The sequence below is a fragment of the Rhinolophus hipposideros genome, assembly GCF_964194185.1.
Source record: "Rhinolophus hipposideros genome assembly, chromosome: 9".
Lineage (NCBI taxonomy): Eukaryota > Metazoa > Chordata > Mammalia > Chiroptera > Rhinolophidae > Rhinolophus > Rhinolophus hipposideros.
The window spans coordinates 6,482,549-6,507,014 of record NC_138055.1 but is presented as its reverse complement, the minus strand read 5'-3'; the positions used below and the strand labels follow the sequence as shown (position 1 = coordinate 6,507,014).

General features: G+C 52.1%; 1 protein-coding gene across 3 annotated transcripts; it reads left to right on the top strand.

The window, feature by feature from the left end:
- Positions 1-832: 832 nt before the first annotated feature.
- Positions 833-23,479, top strand: TEF (TEF transcription factor, PAR bZIP family member). 3 transcript variants are annotated; one of them, XM_081060834.1, is made up of 4 exons: positions 833-1,115; positions 13,678-13,995; positions 18,752-18,972; positions 20,134-23,479. In XM_081060834.1, exons 1-4 carry the CDS (start codon positions 1,013-1,015, stop codon positions 20,347-20,349), a joined length of 858 nt encoding a protein of 285 aa, XP_080916960.1. In that variant the 5' UTR covers positions 833-1,012; the 3' UTR covers positions 20,350-23,479. The 3 variants fall into 3 exon arrangements, with proteins under 3 accessions (XP_080916960.1, XP_080916961.1, XP_080916959.1); XM_081060835.1 differs by lacking the exon at positions 833-1,115 and adding an exon at positions 8,285-9,965; XM_081060833.1 differs by lacking the exon at positions 833-1,115 and adding an exon at positions 9,796-10,471.
- Positions 23,480-24,466: the final 987 nt, after the last annotated feature.

Sequence of the window (24,466 nt, the reverse complement as noted above, 5' to 3'; positions counted from 1 at the left end):
GTTCAAGACCCCACATCAGTGCGTGGTAGTGTCGAGAGCTGAAACCCCCAGCCAAGTCTGATGTTGGTCTTCAGTGCAGGGCGACATACAGAACCTCGGCTTCAACCACATGTTCAAGTGGCCTGGGGACCACACAGGCCAGTGTCCTGGTGAGAGGGCCAGGGAGGGGATTATAGCAAACAGCCAATTGCCACCAAGTTTCCCGGAACCGGCTGGGAAGCAGGACATCCTCCAGGACAGGCCTGAGACAGGTCTGCAGAGCTGCCCCTTTCGGTGGCGCCTGCTCTGCCTGCCTTCCCAGCACTTGTCTGCTGGCACCTGCCTCTTCTCCCCTCTCTGGAACACCAAAGGGCCCCAGGCTGCAGGTTTTGTCACTTCCCCGAGAACAGACTTCTAGCCCCAATTACTCACGCCTCGTGCACAGGGCACACGTGCATCAAAACACACCAGCCACCCCTGGAGGCTCACGAGCCCACGGGTGACTGCGTGATGTGCCTTCACGGGCCTGTGTGCGCCAACATAGTGTATCCTTTGTGCCGAGCTGCCTGTGGTGGCTGGGTCTCAAGTCGCAGCCCCAGCTGGTTCCCATGGCAGGCGCCAGGGCTCCTTCACGGAGCATGCCTGAGTGTGCAGTGCACGTTCGCTGTGGGCGTGGAGCCGGCTCACTGTTCTCACCTGGCAGGCCCTGGTTATGGCTCCCAGCCTGCGGGAGAACTTCCCTTTGCAAAGTTAGATAACAGACTGGGCTCTCTGTCAGAGGATTGGCGGCGTGGCTCCACGTGCTGCAGCTGGCACAGGGCCAGGCCCGCCCTGCCAGGCAGCGGGAAGGGAAGGCCTGGCTGCAGCCGGAGCTGGCAGGTGGCCCAGCTGGGGGTGGACGGGCGGGCTGGGGTCCGTGCTGTCGATTGGCTGCCTCAGGCTCCCGCCCCGCCTGCCTCCACAGCTTGCGGCTCCCCAGCCAGCTCCTGCCTCTCCAGCTGCTTCTGAACTCCCAGAGCAAGCTCCTCCTGCCATGTCAAGCTGTGACCGGATCGGAGTGGCCCCTGCCATGGACATGCCTGAGGTCCTCAAGTCTCTGCTGGAGCACTCTCTGCCTTGGCCAGAGAAGAAGACAGGTAGGAACGGAAGTGGCCTGCATTGGCTGGCCACGCAGGTGCCCAAGGGGTGGGAGCAGCCACAGGCACAGTGGCAGGACTGGCATCTATCTCCAAGCTACAGAGAGTCCCCAGCAGGGGTCTGCTGTTGATCCCTTCCTGGGCCAGACGAAGGGTTGGGTGCAGAGAGAGACATGGTGGGGAGTGCCACTGCAACTCAGGCACTGCCCCCTAAGCCTGCTAGCTTGGGGGAGCTATGGGCAGCATGTGGCCACTGACAGGTGCTATGCTCCCGTGGGACAAGCATGGGACCAGAGGACTCTGCTGAGAGAATGCCCTGGATGCTGATGCTTATTAAGTCCCCTCCCTGTGCATGGTGGGGTGGCAGGGGACTGGCAGAGGCTGTAGATTTGGGTAGTCTCCGATCTGGAGAAGAGGCTTTCCTCCATGCGCCTGCTTCAGCGCCTGCTCGCTGGAGGGCTGAACCCACGGGGCGGGAGGGAAGCTGTTATGTAACAGAACTACAGGCTCCAAGCCCGGGTTCCTAGGATACCACAGGCAAACATGGGGCGAGGGAACCGGCGGAGGAGGGCGTGGACCACGGGCCAGAGCCAGCTGCCAGCCCCAGGTGTCTACCAAGCCCTATCTGAGAAACCCAAGGCCACGGCTAGCTTGGGGACCACCTGCTCAGGGTACCCCCGCCCCCATAAATCTTTCTGCTAGTCTCTTCTGCTCTAAGATGTCGGGGGCTCACACCCAGGTCCTCATTGCTCAAATTCCCCAGGCGCCTTTAAAGGAGCCCAGCTGCCCTGTGCTGCCCAAGTCTGACTTAGGACCCTCAGTGTCCCCTCAGGGCCCTCTCTCAGGCCTGGCCCTTGTATATGTCTGGTACGTCTCCTCACCAGGTGGCCCTGGTTGTCCCCGTAGGGCTTCCTTCTGCAGGACCCTGAGCCTACTCCCAGACCCGGGAGCCTGAGGACAGACACCACAGCCCCTGCCTTTGCTCTCACCCCTTGGGCAGCTAGGCTCAGGGAAGGACAGGCGGCAGGCTCCGCTCCTCAGAGGCACTGACTGAGGGAAGAAGGTGGGTCCCAGAGCTCAGGGCAGGGTCCCCACGAGCTCTTACAGAAGTAATGGGCCCAGGCCCAGAAGACCACAGACTGTGGTTTTGAATGCTGGGTCTGTCTGGGCCACCCTCCAAGGCGGGCATCACAGAAGGACTTCCAGTGCCCTCCTAGCACTCAGGACCCCAGCTGCTCACCAGGAGAAGCTCATCTCCTCAGATCACACTCAACTCAGCCTGGCACATGAGCCAGGGCTGATTTTTGTTTTGCCATCTCTGAACGGGCTGTGTGGGCTGGCGAAGCTGAAGTTCTCCCAAAAGCTAGAGGTAGGGGGCTCTCTTCTTGGTCCAGGCAACCAGGGAAGCTGGGGTGTCCAGGGTGGCTGAGCCCCTGGACCGGGAACTGCTGTGCTGTCAGCAGCTTGCAGGGACAGCTCCCAGCTGGGCAGGGAGGGGTTCTTGGGGGCAACTCAGGGCGCTGCTCCTCTGATGAGGATAAGAAGGCCTTTGAAGTGTGGCAGCAGCTGCTGGTCGCTGGCTCGCAGCTGGCCCACCGAGCCCTGTGACAGCCGGAAAGTCCCCATTGCTCACTGTGGATGGGAAGTCGGGGCCCAGTGCTGAGAGAGCTTGCTTAAGGTCTCAGGCAGAGCTCTGCCAGACGCTGGCCAGCCCTGCCTGAGGACCAGCTGGGCTGGTCCAGGAGCACGGACCAGTGTCTCGGGGCACCTCCTGTCACTTCTCCATGGGGTATCTCTCTGAGGGTCAGAAGCATGAGGCCCCGCGGGACTGACAGATGCCAATGGGTACATTAAATGAGGGTCAGTGCACCCCACAAAGACCTCCCTCACATTACTGCCCTCAACCTGCCATCACCACTTTCCAAAGCTCCCAGCATCTCCAAGTCTTTTATAAAAATAAAAGCATCTACCTGAAAAGCAATACACCTTGTTGGGAAGAGAGAACTAGAATTTCCAGCAGTCATTTGGCGAGTACTGTGAAAGTTCTTGATGCAGCAGGTTCTCTCCCTGTGTCCCCCACTCTGGCTTTGGACCTCAGTGGGAGGAAGACAGCTGAGGTGCCAGTTGCCCTGGAAACAGTTTTGCTTGCCCTTTGCTTTGGTGTAAAAGGGCTGGTTTCTCGTGGGGACTGAGGCCTCTTCACAAACTCCCCACTTTCTCCAGTCCAGTGACTGCTTTAGCACACATCTACGTCACGTGCAGAGTATATATTTTGGGTCCAGTGAGGGAATTTCAGAGAAAAGCATGAGGAGTGTGAGGTGTGCTCTCACGAGACTGCTCTCCCTGCAGCCTCTCCATTTTCCAGTTCAAAGATGCTCCCTGAGACCATCCTTGGGGTCTCTCCCTCTCGCCTCTCCCCCCAGCCTGTGCAGACAGACCACCTCTTTCCTGTACCTGGTTAACCAGACTTTATCTAGCAGAGCTGACTGACCAGGCTTCAGCCTCCCTTGGCTTCAGGTTACAACAGCCACCTGGCAGCCCCTCACTCTGGGCCACCAGTTTGACCAACTTTCCTGTGGGCAGAGAAATCCATGTCCAGCAAAAGGGTGGGTCTGTATCCCAAACCTTGACTCAGTTTCCCCTCTGTCTCTGGGCCCTGATCCTTAAGTCTGTTCCAGACTGCTCACTCTCTCTCTCACTTTCTTCTCCAGCTTCTGCAGAGACCCTGCTTCCCTAAACCATACAGTTAGTTCTTTACACTTGTTCCTTCCTTCACCCTATAGAGGGCCTTGGCTGTGCTCAGAGGCTGGTCCCCCATCTTTCTACCAGCTTTGGTCACTCAGGCCTCCTTTGCAAGGAGCCATGGAGCATGAAACACACCCAAAGGTTGAACAAGGCCTTCCGTTTGAGCTGGGCAGGCAGGGTCCCCACCTCAGGGAGCTCCTAACTAAAATCACTGGTGGGCCACCCAGGCAGGTATCCTAGACACACCTCTCTCCCCATCCCCATCTGTAAAAGGGACAACACCTACCTGCTTCATAGGTTTGTTGCCAGGATTAAATGAGTTATCCCACGTGCTAGTGTATGCAAACTGTGAAGTGTCACGCTGTTTTCTCTGTGAAGGGCAAAGAGCAGCGGGGCCTGGCCTTATGCTCCTTCCACCAACATCACATTTGCAATCTGACCCTCATTCGCTTCTTTCTACCCTCCTTCCTGTGAATATTCTCCTTAAAAGAACCGGGCGTTGCAAGTGTGTACAAGTGCACATAGGGCTGTCTCCTTGGAAATGCGTGCTGAGGCTCTTAGGGGCCTGGTGCCATCAGCCCTGCACCAAACTGGACCGCCCAGCTGGGCTGGTGGGAGAAAGAGCTGAATGATAACAGGCTGGACAGCAGGGGACTTGCTGGGAGGGATAGAGGCGGGGCCGAGGCGGGGCCTGGCTGTCCTCTCTTGGAGGATTGGGCTGAATGGACCAAGAGGGAGGACTCAACGCAGTCCGGCCCGAGTTTGGCCTCAGTAAGGTCCATGTGGTCACCTCCACTCCCAGCCTGGGGTCACCAGGCGAAAACAGAGAAATGGAGAAATCGTGATGTTTGCTTTCAGGGAAGAGGGGGGGAGGGGGCCTTCTGCGTGCTGGAGGCTTTAGCTCCTTTAGTCCTCACTACCACCTTCTAAATGGTGAGGACATGTACTCAGAGGTAGATGGGACAGCCTCTCGCCTCACTCCCACCTTAGGTGCTCAGCCACCTCCTCTACCTGTCCCGTCACCAACCAGAGAAACATGAGAAATTCTCACTGGGTGCCAGAAACTGACGGCAGTGTCCAGGAATGCCCCTTCCAGATGGCTTTGCACCTTGACGGGCTTAACCCAAGGCCAGGCTGCTCAAGGAATGAATCCTGAATCTGAGCTGGGAGTTGTGCTAATGGCTTTGCAAAGGAAGTTGATCATTGGTTCTACAGATGAGGAGACTGAGGCTCAGAGACAGGACAGCCACGTAGGTGTCAGGGGTTCCAACCCAGCTCCTCCTGGTTCTGGGTTCATCCCTGCCCATAGGATGTCAGGGTCTCGGAAACCCTGTCTCTGGGCAGCAACTCTTCAGTTATCCTTTGCTTTTTCATCATCTGCATACTGTGCATTTGCTACAGTTGTGTAGTGAATGAGACACACGTGGCCTCACTCGCCTGGTGGGTATATTCCATGGGGGGATAGACAATCATCAATCAGGGGTTAGGGCCAGCCTCTCTGAGGGGGTAACATTTAAACTGAGGTCTGGAGAGTGAGGAAGAGCCAGCTATACCAAGAACTTCCAGGCTGAGGAAACAGCACCTGCAAAGGCCCTTTCTTGGGGCAAGAAAGACACATGACTGAGCAATAAAAGGCCACTGTGGCCGCAGAAGGTGAGCAAGGGGAAAGAAAGGAAGAGCGGAGGTTGAAGAGACCTAGAAGGGGGAGAGCCTGCAGGGCTTTGAAGGTCACAAGGAGAGTGAGCCTGTCATCTCTCTGCTTGCAAGACCCTGCCCACACCCACTGTTCTTGGGGAAGTGACAGGTGGGGAGGAATGAGTTATTCCCAGAACAATACAAGATGGAATTATAGTAGGAGTTAACTTCCATTGAGCACTTCCTATGTACCAAGTTCTACTCTCAGCAGTGTGCCTGAATTGACTCCTTTACTTCTGATACTCAGGCACAGAGACGTTAAGTAACTTGCCCAAGGTCACACAGGAAGTAGTCGAAGCACAAATCAGACCCAGATGGTCTGGCTCCACAGCCCACATCCTATCACTGCACCACCAATGGGGCTGGCACTGGAGAAACCTTGGCCATCAGGCGGTGTCTGTTGAGACATGGCCAACGCTGGAGTGAAGGCTTCTCTCTGGAAATGACTCTCTTGGGGCAGCTCTCCAGCTGCAGTCTGAATCCTGGGAGTGGGCAAAAAGCAAGCCAAACAGGAAACTAGTACTCTTGAGAGTATTGAAGAGATGGGCAAGAGTTAGTGAAGCACCTCCACCCACTCCTTCTGCCTAGAATACACTGAGACCAAGGTACAAAGCACACCCCGGAACTATGCAGCCACAGGTATGTGGGCAGGAAAAGAGGCAGCTGTTGGCCAGGCTAGTGCTGGGGGGACTTGCCAGGTTTGTTATTCTAGGTTCAACTGTGAAACACAATGACTGTTATTTAGTGTTAATAACGTTGTGTACGACTTGGCTCTGAAAGGTTTTGTTAACCCTCCCACCAGCACCAACAACAAACCAGCCGACAAATATTTACTGAGTTACTACCCTGAACAAAGAATTGTACTCTCCTGTGTTCGGTATCGGCAAAGCACACAGATAACTGGGCTCCATGCTCTTACACACACCAGGCTTATATCACATATTTCAGTGAGTTAGGAGACATCTACCCTACTAGGTGCTGAATATGTGGCCAAAGAGATCATTATCTGCCAAAGGCTCCCGTGCTGGAGTTTTAGCTCCCATGGGGTTCACATTTAAATAATATTCCAAATCAGTATAATGGTTTAATGAAAGGCATTTGTTCTGCATAGACTCAAATTAAGTTTTTAACTTCGGTTGGCTAGCAGATTTCTAGAACATAAAAGAGTAGAATTTAAAGCCAGTCCAGCTCTGGAAAAGGCTCCAATAGACTCTAGAATTCACCCTCAGATCCACAGCTTTGTCCCCACACCCAAAATAAATTCTGCTCCTGACCCAACACAACCTGGGTGGAAGGGGAAGGGTGGAGGCCCTCCCACTCCATGCCACACACTGTTCCAGGCAAGCACTTGACATTGCTTCTCACACATCTTCATAACCACTCTGTGAGGTAAGCAAATCCATCTCTGTTTCCAAGAGAAAAATAACTGAGGCTTAGGCAAGAGAAGTCACTTGCCCAAGGCCACGTGGCTGGTCAGCAGCTATGGGAGACTCTGCCTCCCAAGGCCACAGTCACCGCTGCCCCCAGGACCATGCTTCCCTCAAGAACTGACTGCATTGAAACCCTATTACTAGAGAACACTAATGTACCACCTCCTACCTTTAAAGCCTTGACCACATAATAACATGTTCTTTTCAGGGACTATATTTCTTTGTGGGGCTAACAAACACTAGGGAAATGAACTAATTACTTCTCACACCATTTATTTCTCCACTAAGAGAAGGGGCAAGCCACACTGTTATTCCCACTTTACTGACAGGCGCCAGAGGTAGAGAGAGGCTGCTATGGCTCTTCTCCGGTCAGCTGGAGAATGAAGACAAGAACATAATGGCTCCCGCCTCCAGGACGGTGCTGTTGACGGCTGCCAGCCAGCAACATAGCTAACCTCCCAGCTTGCAAGTAGGCACGAGAGAGAACATGTTTGCCATGTTCCTGCACTGTTTGTGACACACCATCTACCCTGTGGTTATCCAGGGGGGAAAAACCTTCTCTGGGGAGTGGCAGTACATGAACAGAGAACTGAATCAAAAGTGATTTTTGAAACCCTAACCTGCTTGCGTCACGTCTCACCAGTGTCACTTGCCTGTTAGGTTCATTGCTCCAGGCTGGGTGGTGAGTGGAGTAGGCATCCCTTTGGGATAACTAGAGCTTTAAAAAAAAATCTAAATCTTGGGGTGACTGGTTAGCTCAGCTGGGTAGAGCGTGGTGCTGATCACACCAAGTTGCCGGTTCCATCCCTGCATGGGCCACTGTGAGCTGTGCCCTCCTTAGGGAAAAAAAACAAAATATTTACTAAATCTTTACTAAATCTTTACTCCCCCTTACTACACCCCACCTTTGTCGTAAACAAATGTGATAATTTTCCATTGTTATAATATCATAAATCCTCTTCTAATACCTTGAGAATCATTTCCCCTCTGAACAATGTCACGTTAGCCATGAAAATACTTATTTGACCCTATTCCAGTTAAGTTTCTCCATGGCCAAACTAGCCATTTTTAAAAAGCTAATCCATCGCCTTGGAATTTCCTTTCACATTTGTGTCTAAATACCTGTAGGTTAGTTTCTCCCAAAGGTATCTTAGTTTAGCCACGTACAGAATTCCCACTACCAATTCTGCAACACGACAGATTTCCTGTACACAATTTAGTGTTTCCACTGGACTGAGAGGGGCATTGTATTAGCCTCCAGGATCATGGATACCACGCAGCGGATTTGTACCCATCAGTGTTAGTAAAATTATGAAAACTACCATTTGTTGCAGGTTTGCAACTGTGCATTTTACCTACATTGGCTCACAGACACCCCACAAGGTGGATCCTGCCCTCTCTCCCTTCGACCGTAAGGAAAGGAGGCCTGGGGCGGTGGAGCAGGTGGCGGGAGGTGTCCGGTCAGAAAGTGACTGACGCCTACGAGGGAGGCGGGAGAACTGGAGCTTTGGAGTCAGACTCCGTCGCGCCCTGACCACCTCCCGGAGTCGCTTCAAACCTGCTGCCATCCAGGCCTCTGCTCGGGAGCCCAATGTCTTTTTCCTCCTCAGCTCCCAGCAAAATCCCGACAGCATCAACTTGGCAAGTTCCGGCCAGCTGGGTGTTATGGTCCCGCGTGGACCCTGTGCACTGAGGATTCCATCCTACCTTCCCCCAGGCCGACTACGGGAAGGCCGGCCATGGGCAGGACACCGGACACACAGGCCAAAGTCTAGGACTGTCTAAGTCCTAGAGGGTCAAAGTCTAGGAGGGTCTAGGACTGTTTGGGTTCAAAGCAAAGCCTGGCTTGCGCTACAAAGAGGTACAAGGTGCCGGGCGCTGCGGGAGCGGCTCCCCGTAACGTCCCCGCGGCGCTGTACCCGTCCCGTCCCCAGTGCCCCGTTTCCTGAGGAACTCCCACGGAACGTTTGCACCGTCAGAGCGAGGTGATTCTCCCACGAAATGTGTAATCGGTGTAAATGACCGATTTAAAAAGTTTAGTTTTAAATTACCGGTGTAAAAAGTTTAGTTTTTTCGTTTTTTTGTCCCTAGGAAAGGGACGGAAAGGTCCTAGAAAGGAACAGAATTTCAGAGATGTTGAGGACTTTAGATTATCTAGTCCAACCCCTTAATTTCATAAATAAGGAAAACAGACTCAAGTAAAGCAACCGGACTTTCCCAAGGTCACGGCTAGTAAGTGGGAGGACAGAAGCGTGTCCCCGGCCCCGGCTCGGGGCTGGACCCTTCTCCCCACCCCGCCCCCCCCACCCCTGCTCTGGCCTCAAGAATGCGCCCTCCACGCTAGTGTTTATCTGGCCGCCACGCCTGCACCAGAAACCCGGGATCAGCGAGGAACCTGACACCCCCCGCTTCAGCGGCGGCCAAGCCTGCTCCGGCCATCCCTAAGGGAAGGGCAGGTCGTCGTCCGCCGCCCTGCCCTCAGCCAACCTCTGGGTCGCAAAGGAGGAAGGGTGCGGGCTTCGCTCTGCGTCCAGGCCCCACGACCTGGGCAGCGTACCCAGTACATAAAGGCCCGCCCCTTCCCTCCCCGCCGCAGCCCCGCACGTGCTGCGCCTCGTGCACCAACACGGGCCCCGCCCCCGCTCTCCATTGGCTGCCCCGCGCCTTCCCCTCTTCCCTCTCCCCACGCGACTAGACTCGGCTGGGGCTCCACGTGACGCGCAGAGGGCGGGCCATGCGGCCCGAACGGGCTTTCTGATAGGCTCCTCGCGCCTGCCCGGCCGCTCCCCGCCCCGCCTCCCTTCAGTGGCGCGTCCAGAAGGTGACGAGATTGGGATGAGAGGGAAGGGAGAGCGGTTACCGTGGTCTGGGAGGAGAGCGGGGGTTATGAAGAGGAAGGCGAAGGTGAAACGTCTGGTAGAGGGGAAGGAGCTGCCGCCGAAGAGGGCCTATGACACTGACTCCAGCAGGCGCCAATCAGGTGACAGGGGCGGATGGGGCTGGGACTCCGGCGGTGCTCCTCACCTGGCCCGGCACGTGTCTCGCTTACCCTGGCAACCTAACCAATCACGGTCTGGAAGGCTGCGCCCGCCTTCCTCGCAGGGTAGGCCAATCCAAGGCGGCGATCAGGGGCAGCTGGCCTGGCCTCTTGAATAATTAATATACCGGAGCCTGTCCGCAGGCTGGGTAGGGATGGAGGGAGGCGGGGGAGCTACTGGGCGCCTGCGCAGTAGCTGCCCGTGTTGGCAGCTGCGGCGGGTCGCACGGCTCCGGCCCTCCTCGGGGGGCGGGCGGGGGAGGTGAGACGGGCGAGCAGAGCGCGGGACACGATGTCCGACGCGCGCAGCGGAAAGAAGCCGCCTGTGCAGCCGCAGGAGGGGCCAGGCCCGGGGCCGGGGCGCGCAGCTGGGGAAAGAGGCCTGCCGGGCTCTTTCCCACTGGTCCTGAAGAAGCTGATGGAGAACACCCCGCGCGAGGCGCGCCTCGGTGAGGGGAAGGGGGGGGTCTGCGCGCTTGGGGGCGGGATTTTATTTAGGGGCGGGGCCTTGTGGGGGCGGGGTCGGACCAGTCCGAGGTTCTGGTGAAATGGTCTGCCGGAGGGGGGATGGGGTCAGGAACGACAAGGGGCCTTGGGGGCGAGGCCTGGAGGTTAGGAGGAGAAGGTAGGGGGCGAGTTGAGAGAGGTTGGGTCTGATGGGCGATGGCGGAGAAGGCTTAAGAGGGAGAGGGTGGGGTGGGGTCGCGGTGAGGAGGTTCCTTGGGGCAGCCCCAGCTCGCGCAACGGGTAGGGGTTACTGCGCAGGCTGAAGGGGGTCGCAGCAGCCAGTTAAATGACGCTCTAGGGAGCTTTCTCTGGGGACAACTGCATCAGAATCACTTGGGATGCTTGTGCAGAATGCCGGTTCCTGGGCCCCACCCTTCACCCCCCGAGTCTGCAGCTCTTGGGACAGGAATCTGCATTGTAAGGAGCCCCCTACCTCCTTGATTCCGAAGTCCATTAAAGTTTGGGAAGCGCTGATTTGCACGACAGATTGTCTTGCATATGGTTTTGCCCCCTCCTGGGAGGACCTGTCTTCATCCCCACTACTAGGTGCACACTGGAGATTTTTTGAAGTGTGTCTCAGTGCTGCTGCCGCGGTGGCGGAGGGGTGACAGGAGAAGGGATGCGAGGCGCCTTCCGAGGTGGAAAGTGGGGTAAGGCAGGTAGAGGGATGAGGGCCAGAATGAGGCCACCGAGGCCCTTCACCTGGTTGTCTGGGGCTGACCCTAGATTTGGGGGGCCATTGTGGCAGAGCCAGGCTCCGTTTTGTTTCCTAGGCCACACAGGTCCCCGGGGCCTGTGTGAAAGCAGGTTTGGCCTTGTTTTTCTGCCTGGGAACATGAGGTCCAGGAAGCAGCAGGAGTACCACCTATTGTGGTTTTGGTGCACAGAGATATACTTTTAATCTGAGACCTTTGCATGTCCAAGAACCATCAGTGTAGCTTAGGGATGTAGAAAGGAATAGGCCTTCTGTGAATTACCTGTCTTGGAGAATTAATTTTCTTTTTAAAAATGCCATTTCTCTTTCTTTCCTGGGTATGTTCTGAGGCTTCCATTCCTATGGCTGTCACTATTGGGTTATAAATAGCTTCAGCATATCAGGTGAGGCCAGGCTCTCTTCTCTTGCTTCGGGACCTCATGTGCAGACCCTTTTGTTTGCTTTGAAGGCAATGCTTTATTCCAGATCTGCTGGGACAGGTGTACACCTCTGTCGGGTTCTTGTTAAAGGATACCAAATAAGAACCGTCCATAACAATAATTTTACTGTATATCAGCAGAGTGCTCACAAAGCACTTGGACAGAATCTTACTTAGTCTTCCACAGCAGTCCTTCCTTCCACTTCCCAGATGAGGAAAGTTGAGGCTCAGAGAGATGAGGATGCTTCCTTAATGTCACATAGCTACTAGGCCTTATGACTCTCAGTCTGGTGCTCTTTACTGTATCACTGGCAACCGCTGATGTCAATCCCTGTGACTGGAGTCATGGGTCTAGTTCTCTTACAATTAAAACTCCGTCTTATAAAAACTGATTAAAAATATTCTTTATTTTCTAGGTTAGCCAAAACCTGGCACTTATTGTTACTTGTCCTTCACTGTGGCTGTTTTTTTTCTCTCTTCCTGTCTCCGGTCTCCTTCGATCCCCGTGACCCTGCCTGATATGGGTCATAGTCTTTTCTGAACAGAATGTATGTGGCGTCTAGATCTCAGGGAGAGAGAACATTGAAATCATCTGGGCCATCGAGCCCACCAAAGTCTTGTTTTTCTTTTACTGCCCATTTGGTTTTTAACTAAAGCCTGCTACAGAATACAGTTGCAAGAATTCAGGTTAATTCGTATCAGAAGCCATGACCAAATTCGGTTTGTCAAAACCTGCACCTTCTTAACTCACTGGATGTATCCATTTTTATATTGGGCCAACAGACTGATTTTTTGGCTGGCTATCGTCTAGGAGTCCATGCATGACTGGTTTATTTCCAACATAATCATATTTGATTTCTCTTTGCCATTTCAGAATCCAGAGTTCAAAGTTGTCTCCCTCAACTTGAAAACCCATTATGAACTTGTCATGATTTTATCTCCCACTTCCCTGATTAGCCTCCCTGTCACTTTGATTTTCTTCCAACCTTGTCACATTTCTCTCTTGTCTTTTTCCATAATTTGCCCTTTCTTGGATATCCATGCATGCAACTCTTTGACTGACATAATTAGGTGGGATCCAGTTCCTGCTCATTGATTAATTTTGCATTGAATGGGAGCAGGCTTTCTTCTTCAGCTCCACCTTCTCCTTTTCCCAGAAAACCTGCCTCAGTCTTGTTAGCTTATTCGAGGACAGACTTGCCTTGAAATGACTGCTGTGAAAAAGGTCCTGAAAAGGCAGCTCCAGGCCCCCTGTATCTGATAAACATAAAGGGAATCTGCAAACCCAGCGTTTTTCATTCAGTATAGACGTTTTCCCATAGCCCACCATCTGCCTGCTACTGTGTTGGCCCCGAGATCTAGAAATGAATCAGACATAGTCCCTACCCTCTGAGCTCACAGTAGTAATGAATGCCTACCATTTGCCAGGAATTCTGCAAGACACTTTCAAATGTTATCTCTAGTGTACACCAAAGAAGAAGATTTATCCTTATTTACAGTGGAGGCTGCGAGAGGTTAAGTAACATGACTAGATAACATGACTAGAGTCGCCCATCACAGCACCTTGGTGGCAGAGCTGGGATTCAAGCCCTAGACTGGGTTACTATGGAGAAGCATAGCTAGAGGGGCAAGACGGGAACACAAAAGTTCTTGGCCTGAGGAATCAGCTCTTTCCTACTGTATGGATAAGATATCAGGAAGGCTCAGAAACTCCATTTCCTTCCTGTAGGCTCTCTCCTGCAGATGCTAATCCCACAGCCCATTCTGAATTAACCCTGGGACCACATTAGGCCTCAGAGCTTGCGGTGAGCATTCTGATAAGGGCAGGCTGCCAACTCTAAAAGATACCACGAGCCTGAGTTAAGGTTATAACTGGAGAACACAGTGGGCCCTGGAAATGCATGGAATGGATCAGGACTCAGAGAGATAGGTCATCCCTGTGATGCTCGTCGCTCCCCTCCTGGGATTGAGTTACTCTCTCGTGTAGTGTCTCATCACAGATATTGTATCTGCAGATAAGGAAAAGGGGAAGGAAAAGCTGGAGGAAGACGAGGCTGTGGCAGCCAGCACCATGGCCGTTTCAGCCTCCCTCATGCCGCCCATCTGGGACAAGACCATCCCATATGATGGCGAGTCTTTCCACCTGGAGTACATGGACCTGGACGAGTTCCTGCTGGAGAATGGCATCCCCGCCAGCCCCACGCACCTGGCCCAGAACCTACTGCTGCCTGTGGCAGAGCTAGAAGGGAAGGAGTCGGCCAGCTCTTCCACAGCGTCCCCACCGTCCTCCTCCACCGCCGTCTTTCAGCCCTCTGAAACCGTGTCCAGCACAGGTTGGTGACGGGCCTTTGCGCAGGGCCATGTGTCCCATCCCAGGAAGTCTACTGCCCACTGAGGGCTGCTTGTGTCTGCATACCCAGTCAGCCCCTTCTCTTAGGGCAGGGCCTGGTGGGCCTGTAGTGTGGAGAAACCCTCTGCTCCCCACCTGTCTTCACAGTCCCTGAGGCTGAAGATAAAAATAGCAGTCACCTCAGTGGCAGTCTTTCTGTGGTTGGGGTGCTACAGATGGTCAGGGCCGTGAACTGAGCCCTTCCAGTCTGGGGCTTTGAAGGCTAGAATTCCCATTCTGCATTTTCTCAGTGCAGCTCTTTATCCCTGCATGCACTTTGCCACAGATTATTGGGGAGTTCAGGCAATAATAATAATAATAATAATAATACCAGCTAACATTTATTTAGCACTTACTCTGTGCTAGGCATTCACATGTAATCCTCACAAAGAATCTTACGAGATTGATACTACTATCCGTGTTTTATAGGTGAGGAAACTGAGAAGGTCAAGGTCACCCAGCTGGTAGGTAGTGGAGGCAGCACTTGAACCCAGGATGTCTGACTCCATCGCCAGGTACTGCTTAGGCACTGGCACAAAGAAGGCATCATCTTCAGAATTTCATTTCATCCTCTTGTCCTTTTTCTAGGGGTGGGTTGGTTGCTTGATTGGTTTTCATGCCCCTTGGACATGAACCCTCCAGAGAAGGCATGGCCCCTGTTTCAGGAGTCTCTGCAAAGCTTTCTGCAAGCTCAGAGGCATATAGGTTGATGGATCCTGGAGGGACCCCAGGAGCTGGTATGGAACCCAAGGAACCCATAGCCAAAGAATTGTCATGCTCTATATTTTTAAATTTTATTTTTTATTATGGAAAAATTTTCAAATACAAAAGTAAGAGACTACTCTAATGAACCTCCATGTAACTATCACTCAGCTTCCATAATTTGTAACTCATAATCTTATATTCTGTAACCTCTTCCATTCCCCTCACCTGATTACTTTCAATCAAATCCTAGATATTATGATATTTCATCCATAAATATTTCAACATGGATGTAAAATATAAGGGTTCTTTTAAAAAGAAATGACAAAAAGTGGGCAGCCGGTTGGCTCAATTGGTTAGTGCACGGTGCTCTTTACAAGGTCGCCGGTTCGATCCCCACATGGGCCACTGTGAGCTGCAACCTTCACAACTAGATTGAAACAACTACTTGACTTGGAGCTGATGGGTCCTGGAAAAACACACTTAAATAAATAAAAGTTTGAAAAAAAAGATATTTCAATTGTTTAAAAAAAAATGACAAAAATACCAATTTTACATCTGAACTTGACAATAAATCCATCAGCATTCAAATTTCCATAAAATTATTTCATAAATATTACTGTTTCATTGTTTTTTTGAATCAGGATCCAGTAAGACTCACACATTTCATTTAGTTGTGTCTCTTAAATTTATTACCTATAGGGCCCTCTCCCCTTTTTTTTTTTCTTTGCAATTTATGTGTTGAAGAAGCAGAATCATTTGTCCTGTAGAGTTTTACACATGCTGGATTTTTCTGACTATAGCCCTGTAGAGCCATTTAACGTGCTCCTCTGCCCCTTGTTTTTTTCCCTATAAACAGGTCAGATATAGAGAGCTCAGCTGATACCAGCCAAATTCTTGTTTGAAGGAAACATTTTTTGCGCTGCTCGGGTTGTCCTAGAAGGCTGGCTTCATGTGTGGGTAGGGGGCAGAGCTGGGAATGAGCCCCCATCTGGTGCCTTACACCACCTAGATGGCGTTCACCTTCGATTTTGTTTCTGAGTAAACCTTCTCACTAAAGTATGGTGTACAGAAGTGCCCACATTGTAAGTATACAGCTTGATGACTCTTCACAAAGTGATGCCACCGTGTGACCATCACCCAAATCAGGAGATAGAATTCTGTTGGTGACCCCGCTCAGTCAATATTCTGCAGAGGTGACCACTAGCCTTATTTCCATCACCAGAGATGCCTTTCGCTTGTAGTTGAACGTCTATTAATAGAATTGTATATTATGTCCTCTTTTGTGTTTTTAACTATTACACGTTGATTATGTGTATACTCACTTAACATTTATAGCTTCCTATAGCTAGCTTTATGGTACACACATAAATATGTGGGCATCAGACTCTGCCCTAACAACATAAATGTACAGAACATTCTTATGGAATACTCCTGTGCCAAAGAAAAACCACGATATAGATAAGTAAGATTTATACTGAATTGTACACATGGTAAAAATGACGGTAGAATTTTCACTTTTAATTCCTCAGTTGCTTCTGTAGGAAAGACATAAGCAGTATGTATTCTGTGTCTAGCTTCTTTGCTCAACTTTTTTGCAAGAATCATCCATGTTGCTGCCTGTGGCATAGTTTGTTTTTTTCATCGCCGAATTGTATTCCACTGTATGACCACACCACAGTTTATCCATTCTGCAGTCGAGGTGCTTCTGGTTTGGGGTTATGCTGCCATCAACATTTGTGTGCAGATCGTCTGGTAAGTATATGTGTACATTGCTACCTAGGAGTAGAATGGCTGGGTCATGTACACATTCAGCTTCGGTAGATAACTGCCAAATAGTGTACAGAGTAGTTGTAGCCATCGATGCTCCCACTGAGACAGGAAATTCTAGGCAGTCAGGAAAATGGCCACGGTGGAGGGGAATTAAGGCGGAGACCATAACAAAGCCAGAGGAAGTAACTTTAGTGGCTGAATAATAGATTCAGGATGCTGGACTCAAGAGAATAAGCCAGAGTAATCGGCTCAGGTGTAAGTGGGGGGAGAAGGAGGGCATCCAGCTTGTAAAAAAGCCAATCAGCTTGCCGAGCCTGCCAAGATTAACTGCCCAGGTACAGGAAAGGGAACCAATCAGTTTGCTGAGCCCACCAAGATTGACTGCCCAGGTATAGAAGACCAGTCAGCTTTGACTCAGAGCTATTATAGTTCCCAGCACAGTGCAGCCCATGGGGCATTTCGCTCGAACCCCCCTCTCCGCAGACCTCCATGGAGAGCTGTTTTTCTCCTGCGCTTTTTGTCTTATGCTTTTCCAATAAACTGTTTCTGCTTAAACCTCACTTGCCTCTCCGGATTCTCCGTTTCCATTCTTCGGTAACGGTGGGATCCCATTCCCGGGAAAATACCTCAGAGTCCTAAGTCACCACCAGCGGGGTATGGGGGCTCTAGTCAGCCTTTGGTACCTTGGCTGTTCTGCAGGTGTAGAGTTTGGCATCTTCAGTATTCCCACAGGGACCACATTGGCCCCTGGTCATTCACTCCTCTGATACTCAGCCCTCTTTGTAATTAACCCCCCAGATAGGATACAATGAGTTTATATGCATGATCCAGTTAAAACCTGTCTGATTCTGTCACACCTCTGCTCAGAGCCCTCCAATGGCTTCTCCCATATCAGGGTAAAAGTCAAAACTCAGTGGCACGATTGACATTTGGACCAGATAACTGGGGTTGGGGTTGGGGTTAGGGGAGAACTGTCCTGTACATTGTAGAATGTTTGGCAGCACCCTTGGCTCCTACTCACTAGATGCCAATAGAATACCCTCGCCCCCCCCCCATCCTTATGTGACCAAATGTCCTCTGCAGGACAAAATAGTCCCCTACTAAGACCCACTGTTTTCTTGGGATTAAAGGCCCCATATTTTCTGTTCTTGACCTATCCTATTACTCTCTGCTCTCAGTCATTCACTCCAGCTACATTGGCCTTCTTTGCTGTTCCTTGGACATGGCAGTGCACTTATGTTCACTCTTCCTAAAATGTTCCTCTCTAATATTCACATGGCATCTAATGCTTTTAAAGATATTTTAAATTTATCTTGTGTGATGGCAGCCTTCCCCACTAGAATAATATTCCACAAAAGCAAGATTTTTACTTATTTCTCTGCTTTGTCTTTGCCAGGATAGTACCTGGCATGGAGTAGGTGTTCAATAAATATTTATTGACATTTATGTTGTGTACTCCCATTAGCATTGAACAAGTAAGCCAAAAGTCTAGCGTTTTTTCTTATAACTTACTTCTAACAGCCTTTGAATTCTGAAAGTGCCTTTAATCCAAGGTCCACTTTATAGTGGCAACCAGGTAGGACGGAGAACAAGGATTCAGAGTCACCCAGACCCAGACTCAAATTTTCGTTCAGTCACTTAACCATCTGTGTGACCCTGAGAAAACCATGTCCTTTCTCTGAGCCTTTGTTTTCCTCATCTGTAAAATAAGGTTAACACTGATCTTGCTTTCAGAGTTGTCATACGACTGAATGAGCACAGTGACTGATAATGTCTCTGGGGATCCAGAAATGAAAGGCATTTCATGATTCGGTCTGTGTCCCTAGCCCATTATAGTTCATGGAGAGAGTCAGCTGTTTCTCATTACTGGAGAGCTTACAACCACAGGAAGTTAAGGAGGTAGAATGATTTAATGTTGTGCTTAACGTTTTCTTGCGGAGGGGGAGTAGACAATCAGAAAATACTCTTTTTCAAGGGCCTCTTTCCTTTTGATCATTTTGTCCCCAAAGGGAAGAATCCCTTCCAGGTTTGTGTTGTTGAATTGAATCACACATGCCAGTCTGGCTTGGGGACTGGGGCTGGTGTGGTTTTCCTTTCCTCCAAATGGCAGTGGCTGTGCAACGCTGAGATTCAAGCAGGTGTCTGGTGTGTGACATGAGTCTCCATGGTCCAGTGGGCTGCTTCGGGAACCCTTTGTCTTTCAGACCCCCCTCTGTGTCTTTCAGAATCCTCCATGGAAAAGGAGAGGGAGACACCCAGTCCCATCGACCCCAACTGCGTGGAGGTGGATGTGAACTTCAATCCCGACCCCGCTGACCTGGTCCTCTCCAGCGTGCCGGGCGGGGAGCTCTTCAACCCTCGGAAGCACAAGTTTGCAGAGGAGGATCTGAAGCCCCAACCCATGATCAAAAAGGCCAAGAAGGTCTTTGTCCCCGATGAGCAGAAGGTAACCTGGTGCCATATAAGTGAAGGTACAGCTTTGGTTCAGGAGCTGGGGGGCTGTGCTTTCACACAGGTGATTTTATCTGAAGCGTCCTCCCTCTTTGTGGACACTGTTTAGAAAGGCATGAGTTCAGAGCGCAGACCATATCCTGCTGCAGTTGGTAGAAAGAAAGGGAGTCAGGTGGTGTTTGGCCCCAGCGTGACTCCACGTAGCTTCTCTGTTCCCCTACCCAGCCTGGTCCTGCTTCTCTGGCTTTAGCCCAGCCTGTGGACATCAGCACACGAGGCCACAGGAAGTGGGCTGAACAGGCCCTCACTTTGAAGGACAAAAGGTAGTTGTATGTTGCCATCCCCAGGGGACAGTCAAGCAGCTTTCAAGCTGATGGTTTTATAGGAATGGGGAAGGGGATGAAGAGGAGGATTTTGCAGCTTTTCTATTCTCTCCTGTGGAAAACTCATAGGAAGGACTTTTCATTCCAGCTTTGGAGTCAGGCAGAGCTGGGTTCAGACCCCAGTTTGCCACCCAGAACTAGCTGGGCCTCAAGTTCCTCATCCATAAAATGGGAATAACTGTACCTGCCTCCCAGGAAGTTTGTGAGGTCTTCATAATAATGACAATGAAAACAGTAAACCTTTATGTGGTTTTTACTGTAGACCACGCAGGTTATAAGCACCTTGTGTATATTAACTCATTTAATCCTCACCTCTGTGAAGTAGTTATTGTTATTATTGCCCATTATAAAAATGAGGGACCTGAGACATTAAGAGGTTAAGGTATTTTCATGGTTCCACAGCTAGTAAGGGGCAGAGCCATCATTTGAAGTCGGGACTGCACCTTAGCCACAACTGAAGTGATTAAGGGAGGCGTGGTGTAGACAGTGCTTTATGTTGGGGTGGCACAGAGCAACCTCCCAGGAAGTGGAGTCCCCTTCCCTCTACCACTTCCTACCAGAGGGTTTTGTTTCTTCTCCTGCGGAGAGGGTTGGACCCCTCACTGTTTTTGTCACATGCAGCTCCGTCCCCAGGTCCCAGCTTTTGTTCTGGCTGCACCAGATGAGTGATAGGAAGGATGTGGGATGTGGGGTGTGGGGTGCTGCCAGATGGGGAAAGGTTGGGTTCCCTCCTGGAGAAAGAGGAGAGACCCACAGGGGATACTTCCCCACAGGACGAAAAGTACTGGACGAGACGCAAGAAGAACAATGTAGCAGCCAAACGGTCCCGGGATGCGCGGCGCCTGAAGGAGAACCAGATCACCATCCGGGCGGCCTTCCTGGAGAAGGAGAACACGGCCCTGCGGACGGAGGTGGCTGAGCTACGCAAGGAGGTGGGCAAGTGCAAGACCATCGTGTCCAAGTACGAGACCAAGTATGGGCCCTTGTAACCTGTGCCCTCGCCCGGACGGCGGCTCCCTGAAACCCCACACATGTGTGGAGACTTATGACTCGTCATGGGCAAATGGCGGCGCACTTGCACCGGAGTGGTCCTGTTCAAGCTTCATTGTCACACGGCCAGTGCACGTGGCGACTTCCCTGGGGGGGCCGGCGTCCTCACTGGCGGAGGTGCAAGACAGACGACATAGGCGGTGCGTCAGCCTTAGTTCCTATTCTCGGACGTCCCAGCTGAATCGGAAGGGGACCTCTGGAGTACAGATCTTTCACAGGGCGCTCAGGCTGCCCTGACTCGCTCCGGCTCCAGCCGGGGCCGTGGAGGTCTGTCTCCGCAGAGTGAGTCCATCATTGTCACCCTTACGTTTTCTCAGGTAGCAGGGTGCGTTTCCAGGTGGGCCATGTCTATGGTCCACCTCACCCTCCCCAGAAAGTCTTTGAGAGAAATCCATTCCCATCTCCCTCAGAGGTAGAAAGACACACCAGCTCATCTGTAGTGTCTGCATGGGTCCCAGGCCACAGGAGCTGGGGCCTGCAGCAGAAGCGCACCCGACCATTCTCAGCTCCCACACCCCTTTTCTCTGTGGCTCAGGCGTGGAAGCCAGGGAGGAAGCACTGGCGATGGGCTCTTTCTGCGTTTCGTCTGCTGTGGAGGGCCTCCAGGGCGGTCGGTCTCAGCCCTGATCCCAGTGCAGAGGGCGGCCTTGACTTCTCCTCTGGTCACTCGTGGAGGCCACCGGAACCTTGTTTGTCCCACTTGACTGGGTCTCTGAGCCTGGTGTTTCTTTTCACCCAGTGACCAATCTGAGATCTTGGACTTAAAAGGAAAACCCCCCTCGTCTAGGAAGTTTAACTTCCTGGAGCCAGGCTGCACCTTCCGCATGGTGTTTAGAAAACCAGCCTCCACAGCCCCTTCCACTGTGGGCTGAGAGCTGGGGCATGTGTTTTCGTTTCTTCCTGCTGTGCTCTGCGATGTGGGCCAGGCCAGAGGAAAGCAGGCGACGTTTCCCAGTGCTCGCTTCAGAATCCCTCCCCCGGGCAGGCGTCACCAGGGTCACAGCACAACTCTTGGAATAGCAGGTTCTCGGGACACTTACACGGGCTAGAGTCCCCTCAGTCTGGGTCACCGGAGACATGGGCCGCCCCCCACGTTTGGCCGTGGTGTGTGTGGTGTGGAGGGATCCTCGCAGCTGTGGCTTCACTACCTCACAGCTGCTTTCTCTTGTGTCCAGCTGGACTCGTCCTTTTGCTCTGCCCTGAAGAGTCACGGTGGAAATCTGTGGAATCCTTCCCTATTTGTGGTCCGCTGGGTCACCTGCCGATGGGTGTATTTATTGGCTCAGGGCCAGGCAGTCTGTGGTAAAGAGGGGTCAGAGGGGACGGGCATACTTCCTCGTGCTCACCACTGGCTTTATTTAAAGTGGTAGCTCCAAGACCCCGGCTCTGACCTCTAAAGACTTTTTATACCGTGTTCAGACCAGGGGAACGCCATGGCCCTCGGGGACCTGCACTCCCACCTCTCGGGGGACTTGACAAGGGTCCCTGAGGCCAAGGGAGGTCACCCCCTCCCTCCGGGCCCCTGACTTTTACTTTGTGGTTCTACAAAAACCATGTTCACACTTTTCACCATTGTAACCACAACAGGGCAGTCGCATCCGGCATGCCAGTGTCCTGCCCTGGGCAGCTCGCCCGCCCAGGCGCTCTGCTCCCTCTGGTCTGGCTACCCACCAAGAGGGCACTTCTCATTTTGTTACCGGTAGAAGAGCCTCTAGCTTAAAAGCTCTTCCATTTTCTTTGGCCAGAAAGTGTATGGTTTGTGTATTTCTGTTTTCTTTTTAAAGGATGGAGACTAAATTTCTGAATGGCGTCCAAGTTCTGGCCCCAGCGGGTGGGATGATGGCCGAAGGCCCTCCTCTTGGTCCCACCTACTGCCTGCTCAGTGCCCTCCCCTCCTCACCCCCAGGCAGAGGGTGTCTGCTTCCTTCCCAAAGTGCTTACTTGGAAAGAGTGTGGCCGCTGGCCTTTTCAGAAGAGCCCCTTTGAGTCAGGACCCCAGCAGCGACAGGATGGAGGTGTCCGTGGAGGGTGCCGTGTTGGGGAAAGGAGTGCTCAGGGAAGCGTGTCTCCTTCCCGGGTCTTTGCCTCACGTCCTTGCAGCAGAGGGTTGGTGCCCGCTAGCTTCCATCGTGGGATGGGGAGTCTCCTGGATGCTCTCCGTCTTGGGGCCGACAGCCAAAGACAGGCTCCTGTGCTCAGGTCTTGAACACCCACTGAAAAGCACTGGAGGCCAGAGAAGCCAACATGAACGGCTTTTCACGGGTGGTGATGGGTTGGGGTTTGCCAACCCTTCCTAAGCGCCCTGTGTTCAGTTTCGTGGCAACCTCAGAACAGACAAATCAGGAATGAGCTAGAATGTTGCAAGAATATACATATAATAAATGTGTATCTAGATAGAGAAATATATATATTTAGAGAGAGAGAGAGCTTTCATGATGGCCAGTGGAGGACCTGGCTAACTGACCCTTGGCCAAAGGAGGGGTGTGCCTGTCTGGGCCCTGCGGCTGGGGGGGACGCTTAGCAGTGGACCTTGCCTGGGTCAGCATCATCCTGCCGAGAGGCTGTATGGCCCTGGCCAAGCAGCTCCCATAGTCCTCCAGCCTGAGGCGGGGTGGCAGGCGGGGAGCCAGCCGAGGGCCCCTGGTTTCCATGGCAAAGCCCCACCCCAGAGCTCCTCTAACATCTGTTAATTAAGTGCAATAAATTTTTCTAGAAAATGGCAAAGATGACTCCCAGGTGGATACTGCTGTCTTACGGTGTTGGGGTGCCAGAACACCACTTGGTTTTATTTTTCTAGTGCATGTGATGTGATAAGAGTGTGTGGGGCTCTGCGTCCCCCCCTGGGAGCTGGCATTCCAGTGGGCCCCTCTTTCTCACCTGTGTTGGGGGAAGGAGGCAAGGAGAAAATTCCTTCTTCCCAGCTGGCGAGGGCAGAAGCAGACATAACCCATTGGCCTTATGTGCGTGTGTGCGTGCGAGTGTGTCACTGCTGGTGGGCCGGGGTGATGTGGCGGGAGGGAAGCCGGGAATGTAACCTTTTCAAAACAAAATTAAATATTTTGAGACGAGAATTGTGGAGCTGTCTTTTCTGTGCTCCCCTCACGCCCGCGTTTCCTCTGCATGGAGCCTGAGGTTACCACTGGCACCCCTGCATCACCAGCCAGGTGAGGGCCAAGTCACCTAACCCGTCTGTGCCGCAGGTTCCTCACCTGTCAGATGGAAGTAATTCCTACCCGCTTACCTCACAGTTTATTGAGGAAGGACAAGTATCAGATCAAAAGCAGTTTGAACAAATAAAAGTGTTGTCCAACTGGTAGAAAGACAGGGAACTGCTCATCTAGTTACACTTGATGGCAACTCTAACAACAACAAAAGAAAATGACGGGAAGAGTTGGGTCTTGGTGGGGTTCTGGGGGTTTTCCTTTTCTCCTTTTGCCAGATGTTCCGTCTGTGGCCATGAGACCTGCAGTTAAAAGACAAGTTTATACACAAGGGTGCAGCCACTTGCAGGGCACCTGCGCTTGTTTCTGATTCACTCAGCATCGGCATCCCCAGGTCCCCTGCTCAGGGCTAGTCCCAGCTTCCCGGGGGCTTTCATCCAGGGGCTGGGGCGGAATGCGGGGCCCATTTCCACAGGGCCTCCCTCTCCCCACTCCACCCTGTCTTCACCCTTCGTGCTCTGGTGCCTCCAATGGGGCCGAGGTGCCTGCTTCCTCAGCAAGGCCCAGAAGGGCTGCCTTCTTAACAACCAAGACTGCTCTCTTCTGCCTCGCCACCTGCGTGGCATAGGTGCTCAGGTTCCCTGTCACTTGTGGGACCAGAACTGTTTGACTTTTGTTTTCTAAGGAGGAAGACATGCATTTGGAGTTTGGAGACAGGCTGGCAAGGTGGACTTTTTCAAATAGCCATTTTGCAGATAAACCGAGGCAAAGTAACAGGCCCCTAATCATAGCAACAAAGCTAAAAATCCACCCCCAGGGTGGGTTTCAAATTTTCAAATAGAAATTCCCAGAATAGTAAGAGCAGGCAAACTGTTCTTGGCCTGGGATCAGGGCT

What these genes read in the sequence shown, in the direction of transcription:
- TEF (XM_081060833.1), top strand. Translation starts at nt 10,315, where the DNA reads ATGTCCGACGCGCGCAGCGGAAAGAAGCCGCCTGTGCAGCCGCAGGAG. An exon ending in TGAAACCGTGTCCAGCACAG is followed by an intron (nt 13,996 to 18,751) that starts GTTGGTGACGGG and finishes TGTGTCTTTCAG; the next exon opens with AATCCTCCATGGAAAAGGAG. An exon ending in TTGTCCCCGATGAGCAGAAG is followed by an intron (nt 18,973 to 20,133) that starts GTAACCTGGTGC and finishes ACTTCCCCACAG; the next exon opens with GACGAAAAGTACTGGACGAG.